A 22469-nucleotide genomic window follows, 5' to 3' on the forward strand; every position below is an offset into this window, starting at 1 on the left:
AGATAGGTAAATAGAGAAAGAAAGAGAGAGAGGAAGAAAGAAAGAAAAGAAAAGAAAGACAAAGAAACCAGGTGGTTACAGAGCTCAAAGATCTGTTAATAATGTGAGTAAAAATGGGCTGTTTGGAAATAAGGGCAGATGGGATGTCATTGGGGTTGGCAGCATTCTCGATGTTCTAAAGAACATACCCTGAAATCAGGTAATAGTTATGTTACGTTCTGAATAATGGAGTAACTTTTCTTCAAATAATTCTTCAAACTCCCACTGTATTTGGGGCATGATGGAAAGTGAGAGAGGGGCATGTTATAGATTGTAATGATCGTAGTCAGGTGAATATGTGGTAACCAGCCTTACTAATAAGAATGTCAGCTCTATCTAAATAATTTTTTTTTTTTAATTTTGAAGCAACAATTCTGTAGCTGGCATATGAATTGCTTAGAGTATAGCCCTAACTACATTTATCAGAATTACCTGGGTGCTTTAAAAATGTTGGGCCTGCTCCCCCAGACTTACCGAATGAGAATCTCTGGTAGAGAGGCTCGGGAAGCCCCCTTCAAGCTCCCAGGTGACTCTGAGCACCAATATTGGAGAACCCTGTGCTGGGTTTTGCAGCTTCTTTGTAAAGGTGCTTTTTCCATGCAGGCAGTAGTGTCACTGTGTTAAATTTGTACGTATAAAATAAAAATTAAAAGTTATATTTATTCTTTCATGTCAGCAAGCAGATCTGATATCATTAGGAAAAGTTGTGTTGGCTTTGGCTTGCAACTCTTTGGCAGGAATTCAGCGAGAGAATTTACAGAAAGCCATGGAACTGGTGACAATCAACTACTCCTCTGACCTGAAGAATCTGATTCTGTAAGTTGTAATACACAATTAAACATATATGATGATCGTATGAGATAAGACAGCTTTTTTCCACACAGGCCTTTTAAGAGGGCTTCTATTTATTATTTTAGTTCCTACTGTTCAAAATCAGGCAAAACACAGTTAAACACTTTTAATTTCTTTATTTTTATTGTTAAGTGTATATTTCCTTGAATAAATTCATGAACCAATGTGTTTAGTTACTGATGTTTTAAATGTTTGGTCAGAGGGTACCCACTGAGGTTGCATTGGTATTCACTAGCTACATATGACTTAGTTTAATTAAAATACAATAAAGTTAAAAATAAAGAAATCAATCTTGCACTGGCCACATTTCAAGAGCTCAAAAGCTTCATGTGGCTTCTGGCTAATATATCCCATCATTTCAGAAAATTCTGTCAGACAGTGCTGCTCTAGAGAGTGGTTGTTCTCTTTGTGCGAGCTGTCATAAATAAACCTCAGATGTAACCCAGTTACAGATGCTGTGGCCAAAACAGCCATTACGGAAAGCATGGATGTAAGGGTCCCAGGCTTCTACTCCAGTATCTCTAGACTCCCAAGAAGTCCTTGAAATGCATTTGACTTAGGAGAGCCCCACTGTGGACTCCTGTCACCGCAGGGGGACTTCTCCCTGTCTCAGACACATCTAACGTCGGGGAATTCCAGAGGGTGGACCGCCATAATTCTTACTGTCATTAGAAGTGATTGTAGAGAACAGATGCTACGGTATCTCTTGAAATTTTTTCTATTATGTTCTAGAAGCAGCTGGAGCATATTGGTCCTTTTCAGTGCCTTAGTTTTCAGCTGTTCCTTCTGATTTTTCTGTGTAGTCTTGGAGGATTCAGTTTCTTTTTGGACTAGCTCCGGATACGAAATTGAGGGCTAGAGGATGGGGCTGCCCACTCGTACTTTGTTACACTGGCATAAGTGTCCTGCTTGTGACCGAGCACCGGAAGCCAGTGATTGCCTGCTTCCGGGGAATACTCACATGATTTCTCTTTCAAGTGAAAATATTTGTTTCACGTATTTTCACAGCAGCAATTCCTGGCCTTCATTTGCAACATCTCAAAGTAGTAATCTCCAAACTTCCTTTTTAAAAAGTTGAGAGTAAAGGATATAAATGTTACAAACTAGCCAGCCATCCGTTAATAATTGTCAAAACTGGGCAAAGGGTACATGGACATCATTTGTTATAGTGTTCTCTCTACTTTTATGAATGTTTGAAATTTTCCTTAATCAAAAGTAAATTAAAAAGCCATACTTGCATGCTAAGTAACAACTTTATAGAGCGGTAAACCATGTATCAGGCCCTTTCTAACTGATACAAATGAATTTTCCCAATAACCCTATAAGTTAGCTCCATTTTCGAGATGACAGAACTGAGGCTTAGAGAGGTAGAGTAACTTGCCAAAGTCACAAAGCTTGTAATAACTTTAAGTAGTTAGATGTAAATATGTCAGTAGTTAACAGATAAATAGCTAAGGCATAGATTATCCACAGGAGGATTTTATTTAACAAAAGAATGCCTGTCCTGTGCCAGACCCTGAAGATACCTTGAACAAGATGAACAAAACCCCCCAACCTCTGGAGCTTCCACCCTGATGGGGAGGAGGTAACAAACATGGAAACATGTAAGATGTTGGCAGGTAGCGATAAAGTCCCCTGAAGAAAATGGGGTAGAATTGTAAGCAGAGAGTGCGAGAGCAGGAGGCTCCCGTCCCAAGGGTGGTTAGGAAACGGCTCACCTGTCAGAATAGGCAGAAGTAGGTCATGGTCATCTTTGTATTCTAGCAGGTCGCTTTTCGAAACGGATTTTTTGGGGTTTTGGGGGGTTTTTTGGCCTCAGTTATAATGGTAGGAGAAATTGGCCTCTTCTGATATATGTTAGTGCGTGACAGTTTTTCCGAAATAAATAGATGATGACAACGGGTAAATGACGCTGTAGAGCAGAGGGCACCTTTCTAAAAAGTTGGAACCTTGTTTGAGCCCAGTGTGAGGCTCAAACCCACAAGATGTGGGATCGTGACCTGAGCCGAAGTCAGACGCTCAACCGACTGAGGCACCCAGGCGCCCCGACACAAATTATTTTGAAGAGCAAATGGAAAAATCTCTTCACCTACAACCGCCCCCTATTTCACCCCTCCAAAAAAGCTTGTTACAGTCTTTTCATGTCCCACTATTGTAAGGAAGGGTTTGAGAATGCAAACGGTGAGGTGTAACCATACTCAACTTTCCTTTTTCATTTTCATAATAGCAAAGATGTAGAGAAAGAGACATGTTTACAGTTTCTTCCATTGGCTCTTAAAATTTCCCAGAGAAATCATCAACGCTTAAAAGTGAGGTTGACTTGATGAAAAAAATCTTTTCGAATTGTATACACTACTGTGATGGCAGCAGAGATAGCTATGTGCTTGTGTGTCGTGTTTGTTTTTTTAAATTGCACAATTTGAGGGGCGCCTGGGTGGCTCAGTCGGTTGAGTATCTGACTCTGGCTCAGGTCATGATCTCGCCACAGCTTGTGAGTGAGTTCAAGCCCTGTGTCGGGCTCTGTGCTGGCAGCCTGGAGCCTGCTTCCGGTTCTGTGTCCTTTTCTCACTTTGCCCCTCCCCTGCTCATGCGCGCGCTCGCTCTCTCTCTCTCTCTCTCTCTCTCTCTCTCTCTCTCAAGAATAAATAAAACATTTTTTAAAAATTAAAAAAAAATTAAATTGCACATTTGGCGTTCAGGTGATTCTTTATTTTCGCTAGGTATTTGTTGACTGACCAAAACAGGATGCGAAGTGTAAATGACATCATGCCCATGATTGGTGCTCGATTTTATACTCAGTTGGATGCTGCTCAAATGAGAAATGATGTCATAGAGGAAGACCTTGCAAAGGTAAAGAGTTAAAAAAAGATATATACAATGACATCTGTATGTGCAAAGAGTTAGAAAACGGTAATTTTTGTGCTGAATTGGCTAGGACTGTTTACAGATATTTTTTAACTTTAAAAAAAATTTTTTTTAATTTCTTATGTCCTCTGGGCATTTGTGTTCTGCTTTTTGTTTGTGGCTTTGCTCCAGTTAATTGACAGAATCTTGATTTTTTTTTTTTTTCCCATGTAACTTTAACCATTCTTAAAAATGGCCAGCTGCATGATCATCTTCAGTATTGATATTGAATGAAATGGACATGTTACATTCAAAATGATTACCAAAAGGTGGGGATATTAGGATTTACGGTTTAAAGGTAATATTGGTGTAGGATACCAGGTTCATAAAATTTTGCTGGAATATTAACAATCTCTCTCTTTTTAAAATGTCTTATAGGAGGTTCAAAATGGAAGACTGTTTAGGCTTCTAGCAAAATTGGGAACAATCAATGAGAGGCCGGAGTAAGGATTTACAGTATTTTACAATATGATTTCAATCAAATGCACTAACAAGAATGAGTATACCTGACTCTTACTGGTTTTTTTGGAAAGAGAAAAATTCTCATGTGAAGTGACCTTAAGCCTGTTGACAGCCATTAGGATGCTGTTTTTTACCTACAGCCTAGATGTGGTTGTTCTTAGGGATTCCACACACATACCCATACAGAAGAGACTGTTAGAAAGCTCCATTGTGGTTTGTGCATGAGGGAACATTTTATGACTGTCAGTACTGCCTCCACCCTGTCTCCTTTTTGAAGCTTGCTCAGTTCAGTTTACCTTAGTCAGATTAGAGATTTCAGACATGTCTAATTGTTGCATGCCCCTTATCTTCTATTTAAGAACATCACATAAACAATACATACAACTGTCATATTAGTGACACTGGAAAGGCCTTGCCACCCTTCATTATTTGTCATTTAGTTCTGCCTCATTTGTAAGTTAAAGTTTATCGTACGTTCAAGAAAGAAGGAGAGTTGACGTCTGTACTAAATAGTGATTGTCAAAGACAGGTTGAACAGTATTATAGCTACTTTCACTGTAGTATAAGTTCTGTTTCAGGAATGTTACCTCTGTTGATAGAGATAGGTGACACATAAATACTGCTTGAGGGATTTTGTTTTTGACCACAAAATTCATATTCACTTACCTTTCTTCACAGTTACAAAACTCAATTCGTATTTTCTCTGATAATGTTTCTAAATGAAGAGAAGATGACAGCAACAACAAAACCCCCCCCAAAAACCCTTCAAGTTGTTTCTTCTGGCATTTTTCTCTTTATTTAAAAATAATATGCTTGTGATACTATTGCTTGATTTTTTTTTTTTTTTTTAAGTATTTAACTCAGCTAATGACTTTGTCCTGTGTAGGATGAGGCTTTATCTTTCATACCCTCTTTCCTTAACTAAACATACACACACACACACTCACTCACTCACTCACTCACATTCTACCATTGAATCCATAAGTTTTGAGTTAAAAGTGTTGACATTAGTATAACAGGGTAAATACTGTTCATAGCTGCACCACAGAGTAAACCATGACTATATTTCCTTTCTTTTGTATTTTGTTTTTTGATTTTTGTTTTCCTCAGGTTAATAATTGCCTTATTATAGAACTCTAATAAGCAAATGAAAAAATATTGGCCACCACTTTATTCCAGACTTTTTGCCAGAGTTAACAAAACACCTTCCCATATGGTCAAAAATAGGTAACCTATCAGTTCCTTTTTTTTTCTCCCCCTTAGAGAAATTGCCCCCGGAGCCTCTGTCCTTCTGTTCCTATCTGGGCTGGTTGAGCTCTAAGCCTGCTCACACTCACACTTTAGAACTGGAGCTTCCCTTCACTATTATCCTGGGAATTCTCATTGTCTCTCCCTTTGTGTTGGATACCCTGTTTCTTGCTTTTTTCCTTGATTTATTCTTTTGATTTATTGGAGCACATCCTCCTGTAGCTTCCTGAGAAAGGTGAGTTTTTTGAGTCTTTGTAAGTCTGAAAATATCTTTATTCTATTTTTACACTTATTGACAGTATAACTGGGTATAAAATTCTAGACTGTCCTGGGAAAATTCTTTTTATTAATTTTGAATAGGTTAATATGAACCAGTTTTTTAAAACGTAGAAAAGGGTTTGCAGTGGGAAAAAATCTCTCACACCTGTAACATCCCCAGTCTCTCCCTTTTCTCCCACTAATCTTTATTTTATATTCTTCCTGAGTTACAATGATACATTCTTAATTCCTTTCATCCCCTCCTCACTTTTTAATATATACAAATTGTAAACCATGCAGTGTTCTGTATGTTACTTTTTCCTTATTAACTATATTTTGGAAATCTTTTTGTTTAGGTATGTTTAGTGTATACCAAACACTATTCTCAATAGTTTACAAATACGTCCCAACTCAATCCCTGTAACTACCTTGTGATACAGGTACTATTGGTCTTCTCGATTAACAGAGATGTGTGGGCATAGAGAGGTGAAATACCTTTTCCAGGGTCACCTAATAAGTGAGCATCTGAGCCAGAATTCAAATCCAGACAGTATGGTTCCAGAGTCTATGCTCTTAACCACTATGCTATGCCTCCATAATTTATAGCCATGTAATAGTCCATTCTGTGGACATGCTATAATTTATTGCTCTAGTTCCTGATCAGTAGGCATTCGAGTTGTTTTTACTGTTTTGCTGGTATAATCAGTGCTGCAGGGACTGACTTATGCATACTTAATTGTATGTGTGCATAAAGATAGACCCAGTTGTGGTTGTTAGGTCTGTGGATATGTGACCGTAAACCCTTGCAGAGAGCCTTTTACCAACACTGCTTCTTCAAGCTTGTGGATTTTTGTCTACCTGATGGATGCGAAATTGAATCTCAGTGCAGTTTTATTTTGTACTTACTCTTAATGAGCATGTTGCTTGTCATTTTTATGTTTTTGATCTGTTTCTGTTTCCTTTTTTTTTCTTTGTTCGTATTGTTGGCTCATTTTTATTTCCAGTTGAATTGTCTGTCATTTTGATTTATAGGAGCTGGAGAGATTTGTCCTTTTTGATCATTTTCTTTTTAATTTGTCATTTCTCTTTTGACTGCTCAGTTTTTTTTTCCATGCAGACATTTGTATACATAGTGTAACTGATCAAACTTCTTTTATCCTTTTGGGTTTTGAATCATAGAAAGGCCTTTTCTACAGGAATCTTCTCATTGTTTCTTCTAGCGTACTTAGGGTTTTATTTTCTTCCCATATTAAATTTTTATGTATTTGGAATATTTATAGGATATAAGGTATGTATTCAGCTCCCCCACCCTTCCCTCTCAGAAGATGCTCCAGTGGCCCAAAAGCTATTTATTGAATAGTCTAGCTTTTCCCCACTGGTTTAAGACGGTACTTCTTTCACATTAATGTTTGAATGACTGTCATTTCTTTTGAATGTTTGCTTATTTATTGAGAGAGAGTGAGTAAGCAAGTGAGCAGGGGAGGGGCAGAGAGAGAGAGGGAGGGAGGGAAGGAGAGAGGGAGAATCCCAAGCATGGTTGCTTAACTGACTGAGCTAACCAGGCACCCCTTCATGACTAACTTTTTTTTTTTGGATGACATTTTAAAATCTGGTAGTGTTCATTCTTTCTCAGCTTCATTTCATTGTTTTTTGTTGTTTCCTAAAACTTTAATTTTCTGTATAAATTCTAGAATCAGCTTTTTTAGTTAAAAAAAAAATCTATAAACCTGGTGGTATTTTTATTTTATAAGATGAGATGTTTATTATTAAACTTAAGGAGCATATGTGTTTGTAGATGTTGAGTTTCGTAACCACGACAATGGTATATATCGTTGAATTCATTCACACCTACTTTACTGTCTGTCCTTCAGTGCTTAAGTTGTTCTTATGTTGTTGTAGCACACTAAGTTTACCAGGTATTTTTTTTCTTGTTGCTGTTGTAAATGGGAATCCCCTCCCCTCCCCCTACCCCTGCCATTCTTTCTTCTTAGATTGCCTATTATCGTACACGTGAAATTTATCAATTTCTGTAAAATTTGTGCCCAGATACCTTAGTGTTTGGATAGTTTTTCGCTAGATTTCTTGGGTTTCCCCAATACAGAGTCATATCTTCAAATAATTGTAGTTACATTTCCTACTTTCTAATTTCGATAGTTTCAGTTGCTTTGGAGTGATTGTGTTAGCTGGTATCTCTAGTACATAGTTAAGTAATAGTAGTGATAATTTCTGTCAGAATTTGAAGCTTTGCTCCACTGTCTTTTAACTTCCGGATTCAAATCTATTTTCTTTTCAAACCCTTCCCCTTCCTCTGTGCTTTTAGGGTCTTCTCTTTATTGATGTTCAGAAATGCACAGTGAGATGCCTTGGTGTAGGGTTTTTTATTCATTCTGATGAATCAGCAGGGTGGGCAGGCCCTTTTAATCTTGGAAACGTAGGTCCTTCAGCTCTGAGAAGTTGTCTTCATTGTTTCTTTGATAGCTTCTCTCTTTGGAATTCCTGTTACTCAGATATTAGACCATCATCATTAATTTCCTAATATTCCCTTCTGTTTTCTGTACTGTATTTTTTTGTTCTACTTTTGAGGTAATTATCTCAACTTACTTTGTCTAAAAATAAAGGTTTTTTCCCAATCCTTCGAATTTTTAAGCTTCTGCTGTCATAATTTTAATTTTCAAGAACTTTCTGTTTTCTAAATGCTTTTCTTTAATGTTCACTCAGTTTTGAGAGAGAGAGAGAGAGGGAGGGAGAGAGTGAACGAGCATGATTGGGGGAGGGGTAGAGACAGAGTGGAGTACAAAGGATCAGAAGCCGGCTCTGTGTTGGCAGCTGTGAGCCTGATGCGGGGCTCAAGCTTATGAGCCATGAGATCCTGACCTGAGCTGAAGTTGGACGCTCAACCGGCTGAGCCACCCAGGCGCCCCTCTCTAAACGTTTCTGTCTTACAGCATCTAATTCTTGTTTGTGCAAGAGTCTCAATTACAGATTTTGGTTAGGGTTTTTTTGTTGTTGTTGTTCTAAGTTTTGTTCTGTTCCCTGCAGTGCCTCATAGGAAATGAGTTTCTTCTGTTTCATTCTCCAGTGGATTTCTGATCCTGGCTATGTGTTCATGTTGAAAGTAATCTTTTTTGGGGTACTTGGCTGGCTCAGTGAGAAGCGTATGCGACTCTTGATCTTGGGGTCGTCAGTTCAAGCCCTGCGCTGGGTGTGGAAATTACTAAAAAGCTAAGTAAATGCAATTTTAAAGAAATTTAAAGAATTTCATCTAAAAAGCTACTGATAAGTTCCTGGTGGTGTCAGAGATTGTAGAATGTGTGGTAAAGCAGTGTGATGCTGTGATGTATAATTTTTGTTTGTTTTTGGTATACTCTTAAGTGTCAGAATTTCCCTTGGGCAAGTTAGCATCCGGAAAATAACCTTCCAACCTTCTGTCTGTAGTATAAATTCGTGGTCAAGCGTTGGATGGCCAAGTAGCCACGAGGGGTTGACTGAATGGTCTTACCTGCCATCGCTTGCTCTTCTTGGCACCCTGGGGCGGGAGCGTCTTTGTTCACCCTGTCTAGAGAGATTTCCGGTACCTTTTCTGGAAAATTTCTGCAAAGCAGAAATGGAGGCAGGGATGGGAGAGAGGTTATCTACTTGTTATTTATAGAATTTTCCATCAATTCCGCTGTTTCCACCTTGAGCCCATACTGCACTTTCAGTAGTACCTAATGATTTCCCTGCCTGGCCTCACGGCGATGGCTCCCTTCTGTGGCTCCCCCTTCTTGTGCCTTCTGTAGCATTAGCGGTCAGTCTTCTTCAAGTCAGCTCATCATACCACTTACCAGCCTGTTTTTCATCTTTCCAGTTTTTCTTCGTGGATTTTTCTTCTTTTGTTGCTTCCGATCACTTTGTCCTTGTGTGTTTATTATATCCTTTATTAGACATTCATTGCCAGTTTGGTGGGGTTTTGAGAGGAAACAGAGATAAATGGATGTGTTTAATTAGCGTTTTAATGGACAGTCCCTGGAGTGATCTTTGCAAAACTCTTAGGATTGTGTTTAAACCCAAATGGTGGGCTTTCCATCTGTTTTTAAGTTTATTTATTAACTTTGAGAGAGAGAGAGAGAAAGAGTGTGTGGGAGGGAGGAGCAGAGAGAGAGAGAGAATCCCAAGCAGGCTCTGCATTGTCAGCGCGCAGCCCTGCACACTGTGAGATCGTGATCTGAGCCAAAACCAAGGATGCTTCACTGACTTAGCCACCCAGGTGCCCCTCCATCTTGTTCTTAGAAAACACCTAGATTTTTAACCATAGCCTGATCTCTCTCTTCTTATCTTTGCTTCAGATATGTCTTTTTTTTTTCCTTTTAATTTTCTTCTCCCCTGTCTTGCCTTCTGTCCCTCTTTGCCCTGGTCTTTTCTCTTCCCCCCTCCTTGCTCTTACTCTCTGTCCCTCTCTTGGCCTCTCTTTTCCTCCCCTCAGCCCCTTCCAACCACACTGACCTTTGTTAAGTTTCTGAAGTGTGGCATGCTCTGTCCTTGCAAATACTGATGCCTCTGACTAGGGTGTCCTTCCTCTGGGAGGAACGTCCACTGCTTCCTCTGGAGAGCCTTCTTTGTCCTCCTAGGTGAATTCACGTTCCGTACCGTTTCCCTTTTTCTTAATGGCCTTATCAAAATATGCACTTAAAACATGTTTTGGTTCTTTGAACATCTGTTTTCCTCACTAGATCGTAAGTTCCAGAGGTCACTGGACACTAACTGATCATCTGGTCAGTTCTCTGGTTCTTCACAGCTCATTCTCACATACGCTCATGATGGTAGGAAACCAAAATCTACCCGCTTTTTGTTTCCTTAAACATTTTTCTATTTTTTGCTGCCAGTAAAGTAGAAGACAGATCTGATCTTATCTCTCTACTCTATATCCTAAAGGTGAGAAGAGGAAAAGAATAATCTCTTTCAACTTATTTCTAAAGATTTTTAAAGACCTTTTCTTTTCCCTCCATTTACCTAAGGAAGTGATTATAAAATAGTGTGTAAGGGTCGGTTACCCTTAAGAAATAGAAACTGGGTTTCATAGACTTTCATTTTCTATGAAATTATTATTTTTTTTAAAGTTTATTTATTTACTTAGAGCACCCAAGCAAGGGAGGGGCAGAGGGAGAAGTCGATAATCCCAAGGAGGCTCCCTGCTGTCATCACAGAGCCCGGTCTCAGGAACTGTGAGATCAAGACCTGAGGCGAGATCAGGAGTCAGAGGCTTAACTGACTGAGCCACCCAGGGGCCCCGTGAAGTTATTTTTTTAATATTTGGCAGTTGGCACATAAAATTTGAAAAAGGCCAATTTTTTTAGCCTCCCTATAACTTTTGGAGGATTAAAAAAAAAAAAAAAACCCGTAAAACACTACATACACGGACACAGACACACAAACGGTACTTAACTTATTTATCAGAGAAAACAATCAAACTAGTGTTGAGTCTGAAGAATCAACATAGCCATGTGGCATACAGCATGAGTTACTGAGGTAAAATATTACCTTCCCCCAGGTTTCAGAAGGATCCTACCTGGTCGGAGACTGGAGACCGTTATCTGTTGAAACTCTTTAGGGATCATCTTTTCCATCAGGTGACAGAAGCGGGTGCCCCTTGGATTGACCTCAGCCATATCATTTCTTGTCTTAACAAGGTAATTTGTATCTGGATTTTTAAGATCACAATGCAAAGTTGTGTTTTCTATAAATACTAAGAGACTTAAGAAGTTAGATGTATTCTATGTAGCCAAAAGACATTTTATTAATAATTATTAGGTGTATCTACTTAATAACAGTTTCTAGACTTGGCAGGCCTTTTTGACATCTTCATGAATAATTACAGAATTTTTCATTGTGGATCATCTTATTGTGATAAAACGTCACAAAAGCAGTGGGTGGGAAAAACAAAAATTTTATGTTTAAGTATTTTTTTAACAGTTGAATTGCTTTCTTGTGAGTCTCATGTTGGATGTCCGTACATGTTATCTGTTCATTTACTGTTCACTGTGGGCATAGTAATACAATATTACAATAATAAAAGCACAGGAGGCCCAGTGTTCTAAGTGGAGAATTAGGTGATGACATGAACTAAGTAGATGGAGACACGTCATAAATTCACTGGAGAGGTGAACTTTTGTTTTTGAAAGGGCTAGGAGAGAAACGGTTCACAGAGGAAGGAAGGAATGCATTTTCCTTATGAATTACTTGGAATTACAGAGTGTAGAATGGGTCTCCAGAAGTAAACATTAGTCTTTGTATGTAGGCTTATATCTAAATCTCAAGGGTCTGCAAAATGGGCAGACAGCCAGCCTGTTTTTTTGTTTTTGTTTGTGGTTTTGTTTTTTTGTTGTTGTTTTTTTTTTTTTTTTGTAGAGCCTGCAACTTAAGAATTTTTTTTTATATTTTCAAAAGACTGAAAACAAATAGCAGAAGCAAAACTAAAAAGAATATGTGACAGAGACTGTATGCGGCCCTGAAATTTAAGGCGTTTACTGTCTGGCCATCTTTATGGAAACCATTTGCTGACCCCTGGTCTAAACTGTCCCTAAATTACAAGTACTAGAGGAGAAAATGCCTCATGGCACATGGTGTAGAATTGTTCGTGTTCAGTGTGCTAACTGTTCAGGCAGAATGTGGTTTTTGTTTTTAAGCACTCCTTTGCCTTGTTTGAATTTCCTTAAAACTCTTTAAAGAGAGTGTTGTCAATAATCGACATTAAGACAGAACAAACTGAATGTGCCATTGAACTAATCTAGTATGACATGTATTTGTTTGCCCTTTCCCTTAAGGGGAAAACATTTTTCTTAAAAGCAATGAGTGGAGAATAATTCTACCAGAGTTTAGAAAATGGTATCCGTGTATCAGAGCACCAGTAATTAAAAATACGTAGCACTACTTAAACAGTGACAGCTAGATCCTGTGAAATCAAGCCGTGGACAGATAGGTATCTGAAGTGAAGATTATTTAATGAATGTGAGGATAATTAAAAACTTGAAAATTCTGTTTGACTTCATAAAATAACTAGGAGTAAATAAAATTTATCCCAAATCTGAAAATGTGGTAATTTTCTAAGTTTGGGAAGAGTGTAACAAATTAAAAAGCATGGATGGCCATATTGGTGATCTAAAAATTAAAACTTTACATAGCGTATTTTGGTGGGAATTACAACAAATTAAGCTGGTAAAGTGATTTGAAAGTTTGAACGTTCGGAATTAGTAACTTGTGAACATTTTAATGAATGAATGAGTGAAAAGGAAGGAAAATGTACATTGAAAACTAACCCAAAAAAGGGAAAACCTAGCAAGATAATTTATTTGATGGACTAAGGATTAGTATAAATGCTTTATAAAGACCTCATTAAAATATTACTACCAAATCTTGACAGATAAATGGGTAAAGATCATAAACTGGCATTCACACAAGTGGAAGTAACATATGTAAATGTATGAAAACATTTGGTAATACCTGAAAATGTAAATAAAAATAACAAGGCATGCATTTGATAGGGAGCAGCTTGTAAATTGGTACAACTCATAAATCAGTGGTTTCTGATGCCCTTTGGACAGCAGTTTAGCCCTATGTGTTCAGCCATAAAATTATTTGTACTTTTTGGCTCATTGTTGATATTTGTAAGTGTTTCTCCTAAGGAAGTAATTCCACGGAAGAAAAAAAATTAAGTAGACGAGTGTGTTCGGCGCACTAGAATTCGTCATGCCAAAAAGCTGGAATATATTGGGGCACCTGGCTGGCCCGGTTGGTAGAGCATGTGGCTCTTGATCTCTGGGTCATGAGTTCAAGCCCCACATTGGGCGTGGAGCTTACTTTACAAAACAAAACAGAGCAACAAAAACGGAAAGTATTGGGGGAATAATTAAAGGATGGAATATAATGCAAACAGGTATGAAGTATGGAAGCTAGGTGGAAACACAGGACTGCTTAAAAAACATCCCCGTTGAGAAGTGTGCACACTGACGAGAGTGTGTATCTAGAAGGGCACAGCACAGAAATTTTTAAAATATTTGTCAGTGTGGCAGAAGCTGTCCTAAAGTAGATAAAGTGGATCGTCTCGTGCCTGGTATGAACTTCGTGTTTTGCGTCTCCGTCTGTTTCAGTTAGATGCTGGCGTGCCAGAAAAAATAAGCCTCATTTCCAGAGACGAGAAGAGCGTACTTGTGGTGACTTACAGTGACTTAAAGCGCTGCTTCGAAAACACTTTCCAGGAACTGATTGCAGCTGCGAATGGGCAGTTGTAGTATTTGCTGAAGAAGCACGCAGGACACGGCTGAGGACCTTACCCGATAGCAAATTGCACTCCAGCTGAACTGGTCTCATCCTCTCCTTCCACATTTGGGAAACCCGACAGGAGATGAGCAGGCTGCTTGCACTTCAGTCAGGTACACTGCTACCCGAGAGGAAGAATGTCCCACTTAGCCTAGAGCTGTGGCTGCCACGGGGGCCGATCTGTGAAGAATACTTTGGATCAAGGAGCGCCATCAGGTGAATGGCGTTCCGGCTGTTGTGTTTTTCCCCTTGTGTATGCACTAATTTTAATTTTTTAAAGACTTTTTTCTGATCTTGGAACTTTTGCCACATTGTATACTTACTTACTAAGGGAAACTGTTTGCCAGGACATTTTTGGGAAACAACGATGGGCAGCATTTTTGTCACTGAGGGTTGCGGCATCGGCTCTTTGGGGGATGGGTTGCCCTGACCGACGTAATGGACCAGGTAAATGGTTTCACAGAAGCACCGTGTGGTGTATAATCCTTGTAAGAGTATTGGGTGCAAGCTCTGTCTGCCACCGCTGTTAGTTCAAGTGGAGATTTTGGGGTTTTTGTTTTGTTTTGTTTTTAAGAACAGACAAAAGAGAGGTCAGTGGATTGTGGGATACGAACTCCCCTATTAGTAGACTTAAATCCTTTATGACTAAGGATTGGATACACAGGAACTTACACACAGGAGCACACAGAGCTCTGGGCTCCAGGTTCATCCAGAGTCTTTTCTTAAAAAGGTGTTTCCCTGCTCGTCAGACATACTTAACATTTATGCAACTTTTTTTTTTTTTTTTAATGGGAAAAAAGGTAAATTGCGTTAGAGGCCTGAAGTTCAGGAGTATATTGCTTTAGATTATTTCCAGTTTGCTTTTTTTGTATAAAGTTCTGTTCTTGGAACCACAGCTTTATTATGGTACTTTACACTGGATACAGACACAGAGACGCTGTTCGGAAGGTGAACGAAACACAGCAGTGGTCTGGCATCGAGAGCTTTCTGAAGTTTTACAGCCTGAATCTGGAGGGATAACAATCTGCTGTGCCTTTGCAGTCACTGCTTAGCCCAAAGTAATAGTACTTTTGATAATAACTTCACTATGTGGGATATTCCTGAATAAGTCAATCTCAAAAGTTTGGAATTTTCCTCCTCTTAACTTTCTTAATATTCGGACGTGCAGTTGTTGCCAAACTTGGGTATTCATGGAATTTCTAGTTAATGACACACCTACTCTTTGATACTGAAGACTGCCAAATACATAGGAGTTTTCTTTCACAAAAACACAGTAATGAAGACTCTGTCTCCTTTCCCAGCACTGAATGTTTTACTAGCACTGGGTGCTCACCATGCAACTATGAAGAAAACGTGGAAACTCAGAAGGTCAGGAAAGACTTCCAAGCGCTTGCAACTGATGTTACGGTCTTCAATTTTAATAATTGCTCATATTTGTAGTTTTCAGAGAAGTTTTTAATATTTCTCTGTCCACTTTTTATAAGCTTTAAAATGATTTTCTCTGCCTTGAGATTTGCATCAAGAAAAAAACACCTCTCTTCACCTGAAAGCTTTGAAGACTACAGACATGCTTTACACATTTTAACAAGTGTGTCTGAGTCCACGTTTGGTAGCATCAGTTGTTGAGTTCAAAAGAAAATCAATTATTGCATTTGATCTGGATGGATTTTACGAGAACATAATGTTCACTGTTCAAAGGATGATTAACATTTGCCACCATAATGTTCTTTTTTTATGTAAAAGGAACAAGAACTTGGAGACATTAACATGCAAAAGTCTTTTATCATTAGCTCATGTATTTGAGGAAGAGCAGCTGTCTTTTTATATGTTTTTTGACAAATCATATTGTGATTCTTTTGTACAAAAAAGAACTACTTGTATTCTAGAAGAAATATGAAATGCTTAATTTATAAGCGGGCTGGAGATTTTTTCCAATATTGTTTTCTTTGAAAATGAAAGGGGATCATCTATTTTAGTTTTGGGGTCTGGGAACTTTTTGAAAATTTAATTTGTGGACCAATGTTTTGTGAAAGCTAATAAGGAAGGGCAGGGGTAAAATAGGGCTTGAATTTCTCATCCTGTATCGACCAGCAAACTTCCCTCTGCAAGGCAGGTTCAAATCACAAACCCAAGAATGTTTGCATCCTAAGTGCTAGTTTGCTTCAGCCCCTAGTAACCTCAGGACTTGGCTTGAATATAAAGGTGGACAGCTGATCTGTTTTCATGAGTAAATATTGTCGGCCAGAAAACAGTTGGTGTCAGGTAATACATCTTTTTTTTAAGCTTTGTTTTATATTTATTTTTCATTTAGTTTTTATTGGGAATGGTTTCCAGTAGAACTCTTATTAGTTCTGCTTAGGTGTTTTTTGGGGGAGCCCTCTTTTCCATAGTGTAATTCCACTTAAGAGGTTGTCTAAAAGGTAGTCTTTTTAATTCATAGGAAGATTGTAATATCTGAGAGTAGTCAAATTAAGGATACAAACTTCCCACACCTTCCTGTTATGACAGATCAAAGCACAGAAAGGACAACCCTTGAAATCATGTAACGTTGGTCATTTCAATTTTTTGTACCTATTTTAAATTCTGTTAGTGTATTTACTTCATTGTAAATATTTTTGAGGGTACCTTTGTATTTTGCTTTTGACCTTGGTTCTGTGGTTTGGATGTCAACAACTTCCCTAAAAGCACCAGTATGTTAAGTTCTAATGTCATGACCCCAATATGGGTTATTCACCTTTAATCCTGTTTTCAGTCTCTATGTGTACAGCAATATTTTTAATAAAGAATTACAGAGAAGTTTGTCCTTTTGGGGGGTACCAGTTCATTTCACAAGGTTAAGTTTGTCTTATGTCCAGGATTTAAAAGGCCGAACATTTCCTGTGTGTTTGGAGGAATCGTTGGTGGCAGGTTTATTCATTAGTTTACCGGATATCTGCTAAATGCCTACTTGGATCTATTTTGGGTACTGAGAATGCAGATACCTGTACTTGTTATTTATGAAGTACATAGTTCTACCCAAACATTTCTATATAACACATGGCTTACAGTGTAGTTTAGGAAGAAGATATGGCTAGCCTCTGATTCAGTACTTGGGTAATTTACTATACAGGTGAAGAGTACCCTTCCCGCCAAGTCCTCCGGAAACATTATTCAGACTATGAGGTAGGTTCGTTTTTGGTTTGTTTTTTTTTCTTTTTTTAAATATTTTTTTTTAATGTTTGTTTATTTTTGAGAGCGAGACAGACAGACAAGAGTGCTAGCGGGAGAGGGGCAGAGAGAGAGGGAGACGCAGAATCTGAAACAGGCTCCAGGCCTGGCCTGAGCACAGAGCCTGACCCCGGGCTCAAACTCAGGAATAGCATAGCGAGAGCGCGACCTGAGCCGAAGCTGGACGCTTAACCCACTGAGCCACCCAGGCACCCCGAAGGTAGATTTTTTTTAATGGCAGAAACATTCATACTTGTTGAATCTGAGTACTTAGTGTTTATTGTGGTTATTTCCTGTACTGTATTGAAGTGAAAAGTTGAAAAACAGAATAGAAAGTGATAAGGGACTGGAGACCTAATTGAGGGGTACTTAAAGAGGAAGGAGGGTTTATTTTTAGCTGCAGGAACTAGTGAGTTGCTTTTAGAAATTCGGAGAAGAGCGAGAATAAGTGTAGAAGGGTCTTGAAAAAGAAAAAAAAACCAGTGGATCTGGTGGCAAATCAAAATGACCACTGTAGGTTCATGGGGAAGAAGGGAGACTAGTCTGCCTCGGATGGAGGATATTTTGGGGGGATCTTTCTTTTAGATTTAGATTTCTTGAGGGAAAACATGAAACACATTAAAATATTGTGTAAGCTAGGCCAGTGTTACATCTGTTCAATGGGGATAAAATGGCTCTGTTGTTTTCACGGCCTGTGCTCTGAATGGTCAAAAACAGGTGTTTCCCCTTTCCTTCTACCTTTCGCAGGTGCACAGTTCGGGCTATGTCTGTAAAATGTCCTTCTGTACGAGTTTGGGGCAAGAGGGGCAGTGAAGAAAGACCTTTAAAACTCATGTCCTTAAAATTCGTTAAAAACAGTATGCATGGTGGTTAAGAAACCGGCTTGCCAGAACAAGATTCTGACATCCCACTCAGTGCAATGAATGCATTGGATTCGCTCATTCATGAAATATTTACCAAATGCCTGTTCTGTGGCAGGCACTGCCCTAGAGGAATCAACAGAACAACTCTAACCATGACAGATCTTTCGGTTCCTACAGAGCTTCCATTCTAGCAGGAAGAAGACAGAGTACGTGTAGAACGTTAAGAGGTAACAGTGGCTATGGAAAGAGAGTAGAGTAGAGTCAAGGACGTGGGTAGGGTTGCCAGATTTAGCGCACAAAAATACAGAACACGGAGCTGGATTTGAATTTCAGGTAAACCACGGGTCGCTTCTTTTTTAGCGTTAAGGGGGTCTCAAGTATTACATGGGACATGCTTGTTTTAAAAAGTTACTTGTGTGAAATTCAAATTTAATTGGTTATCCTGTGTGTGTTTAATCTTGCAACTCTCGATGTGGGGAATGTGGTGGTGCTAGAATTTCAGATCGGATGATCTGGGTAGTAGGTCTTATGGAGAAGGTGGTATTTGAGCAAGGAGCCAGCCAGGTGGATATGGGAAGGAGAAGAATTGCAGGTCAGAGAATGTGCCAGGCATATCTGAGGAATGGCAAGGAGGCCAATGTGACTAGAGTAAGAGTAAGGGCCAATGGGACTAGGTGGGAAGTGAAATCAGGTAATGGGGAAGGGGGTAGTGCTTTGTAGAGCATCGTAAGACCATGTTGGTGCTTACATGGAAAAGAGAAGAAAGGTTGTGAGGAGAATAACCTGGTACAATTAAAAAGGATCACTTTGGTTACTAGTTAGGAAGCTCTCGTGATCTTTCAAGTGAAAGATGATGGGGGTTTGGACTCGGGTGGCAGAGGTGGCACGAAGTGACTGGATTCTGAATATATTTAACTTCATTTATTATTCTTTTTTAAAATGTTTATTTTTTCGGAGAAAGAGTGCAAGCGGGGCAGGGACGGTGGCGGGGAGGGGCTGTGCGACGCAGAATCCGAAGCGGGCTCCAGGCTCTGAGCTGTCAGCACAGAGCCCACACGGGGCTCGAACTCACGGACCGCGAGATCATGACCCGAGCCGAAGTCGGACGCTCAACCGACTGAGCCACCCAGGCGCCCCTTTTTTTATTCTTTAAGTTTATTTATTTATTTTTAGAGAGCGGGTCAGCAGGGGAGAAGCAGAGAGGAGGAGACAGAGAATCCCAAGCAGGCTCCATCCTGTCAGCACAGAGCTGAACACGGGGCTCGATGTCACAAATTGAAATCAACACCTGAGCCGAAATCAAGAGTGGGACGCTTAACCGACTGAGCCACCCACGTGCCTGATTCTGAATGTGTTTTAAAGACTGAGCCAAAAGGATGTCCCAGTTATTGGATATGGAGTGAAAAAAGAAGTCAGAGTCACTGTTCCGATTTTGACCCTCTGCTGGGCAGGACGGAGGATTCTATTAAATTGGAAGAGAGCGTTCTAGAAAAGGGTGTGTTTGGAGGGTGGGCAAGAAGGACACAGGAGCGAGGAAAGACAATTGGGAGTTTGGTCTGACCTGTTCAGTTTAAGATGTTTACTACGCATTTGTTGTGGCTGCTGGCTGTTTTTAATGAGTGACTCCAGACTTAATGGCCTAACACAACAACCGTTTTGTTGTTCTCAGGAATTCTGTGGGTTAGGAGTTTGGACAGGGCACAGCTGGGATGGCTTATCTCTATTCCATTGTGTTTGGGGCCTCTGCTGGGAAAATTTCAGTGGTTGGGGGCTGAAATCATTCCGATCTGGCACCCAGACTGAATGACTTAAAGGCTGGGCTCAGCCGGCGACTGTCCGGGGAAGCACCTACACGTGGGCCCACCATGTGGCTCAGGCTTCTCCAGTCACGGCCACTGGGTCTCTAGCGGGAGCTTTTGGAGAATGAGTGTACCAGGAGCCTCGGGTGGAAAGGGCATGATCTTTTCTGACTTGGCCTCGGGGCCATGCAGTGTCACTTCTGCCACATTCTGTTGATCGCAAGTGAGTCACAAAGGCTTGTCTGATTCTAGGGGAGAAGAATTCGATGGGGAAGTGGCAAGAGCATGTTGCCAAAGGTCATGTGGGATGGGAGATTGTGGTCGCCACTATTTTTGGAAAATACGGTCTGCCGCAGCCTAAGAGATGCTCAATTTAATATTGGCATACAAGTGAGTTTGGAGTCTGGGGGAGAGATCTGCTTTGCACGTGTAGTTTGCAAGTCATTATACAGATGTCATTTAAAGCCCTGAACTTGGTTGAGATCATGAAGGGAGTTAGCATAACTGGAGAGGAGAAGAGGTCCAAGGACAGAGCCCTGGGGGAGTTGGAACAGTCAGTGCTCAAAGGTCAGAGAAGAGAGAAGAGAAGTTAAGAGGGATGGAAATGACCAGTGAAATAGGAAGAAAAATGTTTGATGTCCTGGAATCAAAGTAAAAAAGGTATTTTCAAGAATAAGGGTCAAATTGATGAGTCAACAAAGATTGAGACTGAAAATTGGCTGTTGCATTTAGCAATTTGCAGGTCACTCGTCACTGGCAACCTTATCAAAAGCGGTTTCAGTGAGTGACACTGAAAGCCAGGTTTGAGTGGGTTTCAGAGTACTTGAGGGGGTGAACTCGGAAATGGAGACTAACTACATCAAGGAATTTTGCTGTAAAGAATAAAGAAATGGGGCGGTGGCTGAAGAGGCAAGTGGGGATGAAAGGTTTTGTTTGTTGGTTTTTGTAACATGGGAGGGGTAAGAGCATGTTTGTGTGATCTGATGGGAGAGGGACACATTGATGGGGGGTGAGGGAGCGGTGGATTGCTGGAGTTGTGTCCTTGAGTACAGGGAGGAATCAGGCGTGCCGGGACAGGTTTTGGATGGACCCTCCAGAAAGGAAGGCAGAGCATGTGGCTACAGGTGCAGGCCGGTGGTAGGTGTGATGGTGAGCTTTTGAAGTGCTCTTTGGATTACTTCATTCAGTCTCCCCATCGATGTGGTCATAACTAATAGTACCAATCACATTGGATTGCTTTGGAAATTGAGTTTTATTCCTCAAAGCACTTAGACTAGCTGCTGGCACGTGATGTGGATATATTTTCGTCTGAGAGGAAGCCCATACTCTCTTAAATTGGTCATCTGTGAATACTGTGGCATTAAATGTTTTTTCCTTTTAATAATCTTGTATCGAAGAATAGTACACACATACAAGCTTGCAGATAAGTTCATAGTTCCATGAATTATCACAAAGTGAACACACCTGTGTACCACACCCAGCTCAAGGAATAGGGTATTTGTGGCCTCTGGTTGTTTTGGTTTTGTGTTTTTCTCCCTTAAAATATCCTTCGTTGAGAAAATAGAAGGTTAGTCATCCCTGCGTTGGAACCCAGGATATTTTTGTAAAATTTCCTGGCCTGTGAAACCCAGAAGTCTGGTAGTATGTTTAACACTGACGAGTCCGATAAACCTTACTGGGAGATCCTTCTGCTGGAGAAAAGGGGAAAAAAACAATTCCCAAATGTCCTGTAAGTTTCCAGAGTCATGAGAAAATTTCTGAACCAATTCCTCGAGCATTCTTCGAATCATGTGCTTAAATGAGTGACTTTACTCTTATGTTATGAAAACCGATACTGTTTCTAAAGGATTTCTGATTCACGAAGATAAAACGCCGTGTGCCCTCTTCGGTTAACCACAAATTTACCAGGGGGAGTCGTTTTTTCTTTTTCTTGCCTTTGTCCCCAAAAAAGTAGACCTGTTTTCCCACATATGTCTCCGATCTAGTTTCTGCGTGATGTTTTCAGGAAGGTGACGGTATGACCACTTACGAGGACAATTTGTTGGTCACTTACTCCATGTCTGTCGGTGATGATTGTGTCGACGACGTAATTCACAGAAAACAGTATGTGGCTAGTGTACTTTTCTTAGGGAAGCTCTCGTGTCTCAGGCTTCTGCCTAATTATTCTGTATGGTTTCCTGCGTACCACCTCTAATATACACACAGACGCGCGCGCACACACCTCCTGTAATTATGGTAATCGTTTCTTAGCTGAAAATTAGTGTTGGGGAAAACCCGCCTCTTCTTTCGTTGAGGGTACCTCCATCTGCAGCCAGTGCTTGTACTCGGTCTGTACATTTCCCTTCTAATTGTATTCATTTTAGTGTTTTGTTTTCTGGGCGATGTGCCTGGTTTGTGGTTTTGATTTACTGTTTACAGCACCCTGATGGTTTAGAGCAGCATCTTGTGGTACTGAGAGAGGACTCTGCCCCTCTCTTGAGAGGCCTTGCTGGATTTTCCTTGTGCTGTGTTTCACTGCTGGTATTTAAGGAGATGCCCCAGGACA

The 22469-nt window shown here is 40.0% G+C and overlaps 1 protein-coding gene across 13 annotated transcripts in view; it reads left to right on the forward strand.

Annotated features, from left to right (window-relative positions):
* The window catches only part of PAN3 (poly(A) specific ribonuclease subunit PAN3), a 131209-nt gene extending 114347 nt beyond the window's left edge, over positions 1-16862 (forward strand). For 9 of the 13 annotated variants that reach the window (XM_042989421.1, XM_042989231.1, XM_042989291.1 and 6 more), the window contains 5 exons: positions 716-855; positions 3612-3741; positions 4174-4238; positions 11291-11429; positions 13887-16862. In XM_042989421.1, the coding sequence (XP_042845355.1) occupies positions 716-855; positions 3612-3741; positions 4174-4238; positions 11291-11429; positions 13887-14027 (615 nt within the window). In that variant the 3' untranslated portion in view covers positions 14028-16862. The other 4 variants (XR_006218706.1, XR_006218711.1, XM_042989634.1 and 1 more) reach the window with 4 other exon arrangements.
* Positions 16863-22469: the final 5607 nt, after the last annotated feature.

This window comes from Panthera tigris, chromosome A1, assembly GCF_018350195.1.
Source record: "Panthera tigris isolate Pti1 chromosome A1, P.tigris_Pti1_mat1.1, whole genome shotgun sequence".
Taxonomy (NCBI): Eukaryota; Metazoa; Chordata; class Mammalia; order Carnivora; family Felidae; genus Panthera; species Panthera tigris.